This window comes from Elephas maximus, chromosome 9, assembly GCF_024166365.1.
Source record: "Elephas maximus indicus isolate mEleMax1 chromosome 9, mEleMax1 primary haplotype, whole genome shotgun sequence".
In the NCBI taxonomy this organism is placed as follows: domain Eukaryota; kingdom Metazoa; phylum Chordata; class Mammalia; order Proboscidea; family Elephantidae; genus Elephas; species Elephas maximus.
In genome coordinates this window covers 31,073,606-31,083,153 of record NC_064827.1, presented here as the reverse complement: position 1 = coordinate 31,083,153, position 9,548 = coordinate 31,073,606, and the positions used below count along the sequence as shown (strand labels likewise).

General features: G+C 40.4%; 1 protein-coding gene across 1 annotated transcript; it reads right to left on the bottom strand.

Moving 5' to 3' along the window:
• Positions 1-451: 451 nt before the first annotated feature.
• On the bottom strand, positions 452-1,039 carry LOC126083394 (interferon omega-2-like). The gene has a single exon (XM_049897104.1). It carries the CDS (start codon positions 1,037-1,039, stop codon positions 452-454), a length of 588 nt encoding a protein of 195 aa, XP_049753061.1.
• Between the last annotated feature and the right edge of the window lie 8,509 nt (positions 1,040-9,548).

The window sequence follows — 9,548 nt, the reverse complement described above, 5'->3', positions numbered from 1 at the left end:
TTCTTCAATTTGATTTACAAAATCGGGGCTTTGATTTTGTTCTTTAAGAATGAATTCAAGAAATTTTCTTTGATAAGAATTTGTTACATAAGACATAATACAAATTTAATAAAATAAATAATAAAATAGGTGGATATGTTTTCTAAATTTTAATACAAAGTAAATGTGAAATTTTTTAAATAAAAAAATGTAACTTTACAAATATCCTAACAAGCCAGAAAGAATCAATAAACATAAATAAATAAATAGACAGATAGCAGAGCAGTCATCTCCTAAAGACTGATGTCACTGGAGCTGAATATTTTTCACATATACTTGCTTAATACTGCTGCCAAGGTAATTGTTGGATTTAATTCCATAAATTGTGACTAGAGCAGAAATAAGCACGTTCTGAAATGACCAAAGATATGCGTGCAAGTGCGATAGGGCATATCAGTCAATGTGAGTCAAGTCAAGATGAACTCATGTCACCATGCTTTCTTCTTAGCCTTTCTTGCAAGGCAGTTGATGAAGAGAAGGATCCCCTGATTTCCACTCTGACAAATTCCCAGGCACAGTCACTGTATTCCTTCTCTTTCAGATAGGAACGGATTCCCTCAAAGTACTCCTTCACAGCCAGTGCAGGGCCCTCAATGGGTAGGACAGATTTTTCCTCTTCCATTGCCTGCACGAAGCAGGTCTCCAAGTCTTTCTGCTGTTTAAGGAGTCCACTGAGGAGCTGGTGCAGGCGGGTAGTGTTCCAAGCAGCAAAGGAGTCCATTGTACAGAAGAGGTCAAAGATCTGCTGGAGCATCTCGTGGAGGAAAGCGATGGCCTGGGCCTTCTGGAGCTGGCTGCCATCTACCATCTCCTGGGGGAACCTGAAGTCCTTTCTGTCATCCAGACAGAAGAAAGTGGGGAGTCTCTGTATTTGGTCCAGAAGGTCAACGATCTTCTCACTAGCCAGGCTGTGGTTTTGAGGCAGATCACAGCCCAGAGATGGAGCAGGGCCACAACTGAACACCACCAGGGCTGTCAGTAAAGAGAGCAGGAGGGCCATTGGGAGAATAGAGGATGCTGCTGGCCCGACTGAGCTGGGCGTTTGGTTGAACCTTGGAGCCTAGGTTCCCTGAAGACATTCTTTCTATCACGGCTTTTATATGGGGAACATAATAGTTTTCATTTTCTAAACCATCCACAATATTAAACTTTTACTTCCATTTTTTGGTTTTCATTTACATACTCTCCATATGGCCTGAGAAGATGTCATCAATCTAAAGTCTTAATTTTTGCAATAGAACTTTAATTTTCTCAGTAAATTTCAGGTGTTCCAATGTAAATGGATACTTACAAGAAACATCTTTGTCATATAGTCAAAAATTTAGGTGGCTATGTAAATACTCTTACAGACATTATATGTATCTATCTGTATCTATCTATATTTATACCACCTATATCTGTATCTATATCGTTCCTTGTGCTGGGAACAAAGCCCTCATCCTGGGCTTTCTTTTTGCCCTCTTACTTTACATAGGCAGTCAAAGTCAGACTCCCTCAGCCCCATGGGTTTCGTCACAAGTAAGCTCTTTAGAACAAAGCCTAGATTTTGTTCTCTGTTTTATTCACATCTCCAATTGTTCTCTACCTTCTACAATACAATCATGTAGGTTCATGTGGTATTGCTTCACCAGGGCCACAAGGTTAGCATTGTAGCAGACATTGTCCTCTCTTTCCACTGTTTCTTACTGGATGTCTATAGTCCTCCTCAGGCTGTGCCAGTACCCCTAGCAGGAAACCTAGTTCCTTTCAGGTGCTTATGGGTGTAGAGATTCTAATTACAAGGTAAATTTATTGGCAGCCTTTCCCCAGCACTACCTCACTCACAAGGTAATTATCACAGAGTAATGCCCTCTCATCTAGAGCGGCAATGTCCTTAAATGGAACCTTCCTCGATTCACTCTCTGAGGGCCACTGACCACATTCAGATGGCTTTCGAGCCCTTTTACTGAGGAAAAGTTTTTTGGTTGTCAAAATCATTAAACGTCCAGAATACTCACCTGTGCTCCTAGAGTGTTGGTGTGAAGGACACTAGTTCTCAGTGGTGACCTCTGCCTCTCCTGACCTATTGTCTTAGTTATCTAGTGCTGCTGTAACAGAAATACCACAAGTGTATGCCTTTAACAAAGAGAAATTTTTTCTCTCACAGTCTAGTAGGCTACAAGTCCAAATGCAGGCCATGAGCTCCAGGGGAAGTCTTTCTCTCTTTGTGGGCTCTGCAGGAAGGTCTTTGTCCTCAATCTTACCTTGGTCGAGGAGCCTCTCAGGTAGAAGGACCTCGGGTCCAAAGGACACGATCTGATCCCATTGCTGCTTTCTTGGTGGTATGAAAATCCCCTTGTGTATGCTTGCTTCTCTCTTATGTATCTCAGAAGAGATTGGCTTAAGGCACAATCAAATCTTGTTATAACTGCTGCCTATCCCTCCTCATTAACATCGTTGAGATAGGATTTACAACACATAGGAAAATCACATCAGATGACAAAATGGTGGATGATCACACAATACTGGGAATCTTGGCCTAGCCAAATTAAGACGCACATTTTGGGGGAATAAAATTCAACCCATGACACCTATGTATCTAGCTACCAAATATGTCTACAGCCTTCACATGCTAATAGCAAAAGTTTTTCTTGTCTGTGTAGGTAGAGGAATAACCCAATTGTAATTCTTTTACTTTTAGTAGCCAAATAATTTTTATTTTGCCAAATACAGCTTTTATTAAACAACTCTCTTACTTAAACTATTGAACAGTTGTTGAGCTTGAAGTTTCTGAGCTAGACACAGTCTTTCTCTTATATTAATGATTTTTCATTTAAAATTTTTGTTAACTTTTTTCAAGTTGTGCATTGCTGGGCAAGGTTTGTCTTGTTGCCTCTGCATTACTCTTTTTCATATTGAGGTTAATAAAATAAAAGGAAGCAGAAGAAAGGCAAAGGGGCTGTATCATTTTTCTCTATGACTTTCAGGATGCCAGATTTTGTGTGTCTTATTTCGACTTTCCAGAAAGTAAAATTTGACAGTTGTTTGTGGGCAAAAAGAAAACAAATATTAAGTCTGACTGTCACAAAAGTGAAAGAAGGGAAGTGAACTTTTAGCTGACAAAATGACAAAGTGAAAGCTAACAAAATTGGGGACTAAGGGCTATGGTAGATGGGAAGAAGGAAGGCAATATCGAAGTAAGCAAAGACACATAATGGTTGCTTCTGCCAGTGACTTAAATGGGTCAATGGGCAGCCTTCAGCTTTGCAAGACCAACTCTCTGGTTTATCTTTTTGTTTTTTATTGTGCTTTAAGTGAAATTTACAAATCAAGCTGGACTCTCACACAACAATTTGTAAACACCTTGCTATGTGTTCCTAATTGCTCTCCCCCTTATGAGACAGCACACTCCTTCCCTCCACTCTCTTTTCATGTCCATTTGGCCAGCTTCTGACCCTCTCTATCCTCTTATCTCCCCTTCAGACAGGAGATGCCAACATAGTCTCATGTGTCTCCTTGATCCAAAAAGCTCGTTCTTCACCAGCATCTTTGCCCTTCAGTCCAATTCCTGTCTGAAGACTTGGCTTTGGGAATAGTTCCTGTCTTGGGCTAACAGAAAGTCTGGGGAGCATGGCCTCCAAGGTCATTCTAGTCTCAGTCATACCATCAAGTCTCGCCTTTTTACAAGATTTTGGGGTCTGCATCCCACTGCTCTTTTGCTCCCTCAGGGGTTCTCTGTTGTGTTTCCTGTCAGGACAGTCATCGGTTATGGCCAGGCACCATCAAATACTTCTGGTCTCAGGCTAATGCAGTCTCTGGTTTATGTGGCCCTTCCTGCCTCTTGGGCTCATAATTATCTTGTGTCTTTGGTGTTTTTCATTCTCCTTTGTTCCAGGTGGGCTGAGACCAATTGGTGCATCTTAGATGGCCACTTACTAGCGTTTGAGACCCCAGATGCCACTCTCCAAAGTGGGATGCAGAATGTTTTCTTAATAGATTTTATTATGCCACTTGACTTAGATGTCCCCTGAATCCGTGGTCCCTAAGCCCCCACCCCTGGTACACTGGCCTTCAAAGTGTTCAGTTTATTCAGAAAATTTCGTTGCTTTCCTAGAGTTCTTATAATAGTGGTCTTATACAATATTTGTCCTTTTGCAACTGACTAATTTGACTCAGCATAATGCCTTCCAGATTTCTCACGTTATGAAATGTTTAACGGATTCATCATTGTTCTTTATCAATGTGTAATATTCCATTGTGTGAATATACCATGATTTATTTATCCATTCATCCTTTGATAGGCACCTTGGTTGCTTCCATCTTTTTGCTATTTGAAACAGTGCTGCAGCGAACATGGGTGTGCATATATCTGTTCATGTAAAGGCTCTTATCTCTAGGATATATTCCAAGGAGTGGGATTGCTGGATCCTATTGTAGTTCTATTTCTAGCTTATTTAGGAAGCACCAAATCAATTTCCAAAGTGGTTGTACCATTTCATATTTCCACCAGTAGTGTATAAATGTTCCAGTATCTCCACAATGTCTCCAACATATATTATTTATGTTTTTTGGATTAATGCCAGCCTTGTTGGTGTGAGATGGAATCTCATCGTAGATTTGATTTCCATTTCTCCAGTGGCTAATGATGGTGAGCATTTCCTCATGTATCTGCTAGCTACCTGAATGTCTTCTTTAGGGAACTGTCTGCTCATATCCTTTGCCCATTTTTTAACTGGGTTATTTGTCTTTTCGTAGTTGAGTTTTTGCAGTATCATGTAGATTTTAGGGATCAGGCACTGACCGGAAATGTCATAGCTATAAACTTTTTCCCAGTCTGTAGGTAATCTTTTTATTCTTTTGGTAAAGTCTTTGGATGAGCACAGGAGTTTGATTTTTAGGAGCTCCAAGCTATCTGGTTTCTCTTCTGCATTGTTAGTTATGTTTTGTATGGTGTTTATGCCATGTATTCATGCTTCTAGCATTTTCCCTGTTTTTTCTTCCATGATCTTTATCATTTTAGTTTATATTTCGGTCTCTGATCCACTTTGAGTTAGTTTTTGTGCATGGTGTGAGTTATGGGTCCTCCTTCATTTTTCTGCAGATGGATATCCAGTTATGCCAGCACCATTTGTTAAAAAGACTGTCTTTTCCCCGTTTAAGTAACTTTGGGCCTTTTTCAAATATCAGCTCCTCATATGTGGATGGATTTATGTCTGGGTTCTCAATTCTGTTCCATTAGTCTATGTATCTGTTGTCGTACCAGTACCAGGCTGTTTTGACTTCGTGGTGGTATAATAGGCTCTAAAATCAGGTAGAGTGAGGCCTTCCACTTTGTTCTTTTTCAGTAATGCTTTACTTATCCAGGGCCTGTTTCCCTTCCATATGATGTTGGCGATTTGTTTCTCCATCTCATTAAAGAATGTCGTTGGAATTTGGATCGGAATTGCTTTTTATCTATAGATTGCTTTTGGTAGAATAGAATTTTTACAATGTTAAATCTTCCTGTCCATGATCAAGGTATGTTTTTCCACTTATGTAGTCTCTTTTGGTTTCTTGCAGTAGTGTCTTGCAGTTTTCTATGTATAGGTCTTTTACATCTCTGGCGAGATTTATCCCTAAGTATTTTTTTTTATTATTTTACCTTCCTGGGGGCTACCGTAAATGGAAGTGATTTGGTGATTTCCTCTTCGATGTTCTTTTTTGTTTGTGTAGAAAAATCCAACTGAATTTTGTATGTTTATCTTGTATCGTGATAGTCTGCTGAACGCTTGTATTCGTTTCAGTAGTTTTCTGGAGGATTCTTTAGGGTTTTCTGTGTATAAGATCATGTCATCTGCAAATAGAGATACTTTTACTTCTTCCTTACCAATCCGGATGCCCTTATTTCTTTATCTAGCCTAATTGCTCTGGCTAGGACCTCCATCACAATGTTGAATAAGAGAGGTAATAAAGGGCATTCTTGTCTGGTTCCTGATCTCAAGGGGAATGCTTTCAGAATCTCTCCATTTAGGATGATGTGGGCTGTTGGCTTTGTAGAAATGCCCTTTATGATGTTGAGGAATTTTCCTTCTATTCCTATTTTGTTGAGAGTTTTTGGCATGAATGGGTGTTGAACTTTGTCAAATGCCTTTTCTGCATCAATTGATAAAATCATGTGATTCTTGTCTTTTGTTTTACTTATATGATGGATTACATTCACTGTTTTTCTTATGTTCAACCATCCCTGCATACCTGGAATGAATCCCACTTGGACATGGTGAATTATGTTTTTGATATGTTGTTGAATTCTAGTGGCTAGAATTTTGTTGAGGATTCTTGCATCTAAGTTCATGAGGGATATAGGTCTGTAATTTTCTTTTTTTGTGGTGTCTTTACCTGGTTTTGTTATCAGGGATATGCTGGCTTCATAGAATGAGTTTGGGAGTATTCCATCCTTTTCTATGCTCTGAAATACATTCAGTAGTGGTATTAATTCTACCATGATAGTTTGGGAGAACTCTGCAGTGAAGCCATCAGGGCCAGGCCCTTTTTTTGTTGGGAGTTTTTTGATTACCTTTTCAATCTCTTCTTTTGTTATGGTCTATTTAGTTGTTCTACCTCCTTTTGTGTTAGTTTAGGTAGAGAGTGTGTTTCTAGGAAATCATCCATTTCTTCTAGGTTTTCAAATTTGTTAGAGCACAATGTTTCGTGGTAATGGGATAGGCTTCTTTTAATTTCAGTCATGTCCGTTGTAGGATCACCCTTCTCTTTTCTTATTCTGGTTATTTGCTTCCTCTCTTGTTTTTCTTTTGTCAGTTTGGCCAATGGTTTATCTATTTTGTTAATTGTTTTCAAAGAACTAGCTTTTGGTCTTGTTAACTCTTTCAGTTGTTTTTCTGTTTTCTGTTTCATCTAGTTCTACTCTAATTTTTATTATTTCCTTTCTTCTAGTGCCTGAAGGTTTCTTTTCTTGCTCTCTTTCTATTTGTTCAAGTTGCAGGGATAATTCTTTGTTTTTGGCCCTTTCTTCTTTTTCAGTGTGTGCATTTATTCATACAAATTGGCCTCTGAGCATTGCTTTCACTGTGTCCCAATGGTTCTGATAAGAAGTGTTCTCATTCTCGTTGGATTCTATGAATTTCTTCATTCCATCCTTAATGTCTTCTATAACCCAGTCTTTTTTGAGCAGGGTATTGTTCAGTTTCCAAGTGTTTGATTTCTTTTCCCTGCCTTTTCTGTTATTGATTTCTACATTTATAGCCTTACGGTCAGAGAAGATTCTTTGTAATATTTCAGTGTTTTGGATTCTGCTAAGGCTTGCTTTAGGACCTAATATGTGGTCTCTTCTAGAGAATGTTCCATGTGCGTTGGAAAAGAAAGTATACTTGGTTGCCATTGGGTTCAGTATATGTCTGTGAGGTCGAGTTGGTTGACTGTGACATTTAGATATTCCATGTTTTTATTGAGCTTCTTTCTGGATGTGCTGCCCTTCACCCAAAGTGATGTGTTGTCAGAAGGAATCAGTCCCTGGAGAGAAGGATATCATGCTTGGCAGAGTACAGGGTCAGCGAAAAAGAGGAAGACCCTCAACGAGGTGGATTGACACAGTGGCTTCAACAATGAGCTCAAGGAAAACAACGATTGTAAGAATGGCACAGGACCGGGCGGTGTTTTGTTCTGTTGTGCATAGTGTAGCTTTGAGTCGGAACCGACTGAATGGCACCTAACACCCACAACAGTATCTTAGTTTCTCCCTTTGTTTTGTTTTGATATGCCCATAAGGCTTGCTTGAGTGAGCTAGCTTGATTATTTTTACCTTTGGAGCTCTGGCATCCTGTCTCCAGATGGCTAGAAGTGCTATTAGGTATATTAGCTTATGAGTCCATTCACTGTTCTTGTGTAGATTCAGCTCAGCTGTCCAGGTAGCTGGTCATCAAGTGTGTGGTACAGGCTCTGTCCTACAGTCTTAGATGGGCAGGGTGTTTGGTGTAGGTACTGGTATCTGGTTGCAGCAGGGGTTCACACTCTGAATAAGGCAAAAGGCTGAGAACCATCCCCTGAGTTTCTCTGAGGAAAGCACCTTCTTGCTTCCTAGAGCGTACATGTGGGTGGGTTCTCCAGATGGACCATGGACACCCAATGCTTTTGGTTGTAAGGATAGGGAGGTACCAGTTATCCTTGGATCCCTGTCACGGGTGGCTGGGTGACCTGAGTGGAGCCACCAGTCCTTATGCCTCTGATGTGGGTAGGTGAGGACCCTGTTTAATAGGCAAAGCAGTGTCAAATATCAAACACCTGCCTCTCCAACGCACAGCTTAAACAGTTGCCGTCTGCCAGCAAGCGCCTATTCTCCTGAAATAGGCGCGGCAGTCCATGCAGGGGGGAAAGGTAATCAATGTGCATGGACCATTTATGCCTGGATAGGAGCTGCTTCTCTCCTGAGCTCCCGAGGTTAGTGGAGCTGGCTAATTATCTTTTCCCCCTGTTCTCCAAGTCCTGGAGTATGCCTCAGGGCACTCAAAAGGCCTATCTAAGGCCCAGGGAAATCAACAGCCACTGAAGCCAGCTTGGGGATTGAGGGGCCCGGTAAAATATATGAAAGTATTTCGCTTTTTCTCAGAGCGCCATTTTTCTCTGGGTCAGGAGGTGTGAGTAGACTGTGTGGTTGGCTGCTTCTCCCTGAGGAAACTGTGGTCAAAGGCTACTACCAGCCCACCACAGCCACTCCTGGGAATGGTGCATGAAGGATCCTAGCGATTCAGATCCGGTAACGCCTCTCTGCTGTGAACCAACTCTCCCTAGTCCCTGCCACTAACTCTGCTTTGTAACTTTGCTTTTGATGCGCAGGACTCCTGGGTTGTCGTAAATATAATTGTTTCCCTTGATTTTTTTTGGTCTTTGTTCTACGAGCGATCACAGGAAGCATCTGGCTATTCCGCCATCTTGGCCCTGCTTCCTCTCTCCAATTTATCTTTCATTTAACCCTCCTGTCTTCAGCTCTAGGGGGAGAAATGTGTCAGATAATGCCTGAGTGCCCTTCTCTGAGCATGCCACCTAGGTTAATAAATTCACTCAGGCAATGAGTAAAACGGTTTCAGAAACTAGAATTAAAAGAAAGGGAATTGAATGATTCAAAGAGATTCTGTTCTTATCCTGGATATTAATAAAAATTATATTTAAAAATGATAACACCAAATTTTATTGCAGGCTATGTATAGACCAACCTTTGTCTAAGATATTTACAAATATGAACACAATCCTCTCGACAGCCCTAACTCATTTATTAAATTGTCTGGAGAAATGAACTAGCAGAATGTAACAAAGTTCTCAGGTAAAAGCTATAGGGAGAGTTGAAATAATGATTTATCTGGAAGGGCCCATTAAAGGGAGTGAAGGATAGAAATGGACATGAGTTTATGCATGGAAGATAGACCCTAGCATTAAATCAGTAGTGCAAGGAAGGTGAGATGACAAAGGTTTCTGGGTTCCAATTCAAATGCCAAAATTTTGCTATCTCTTATTTTATAATGGACAGAAGGTATTGTGTAATG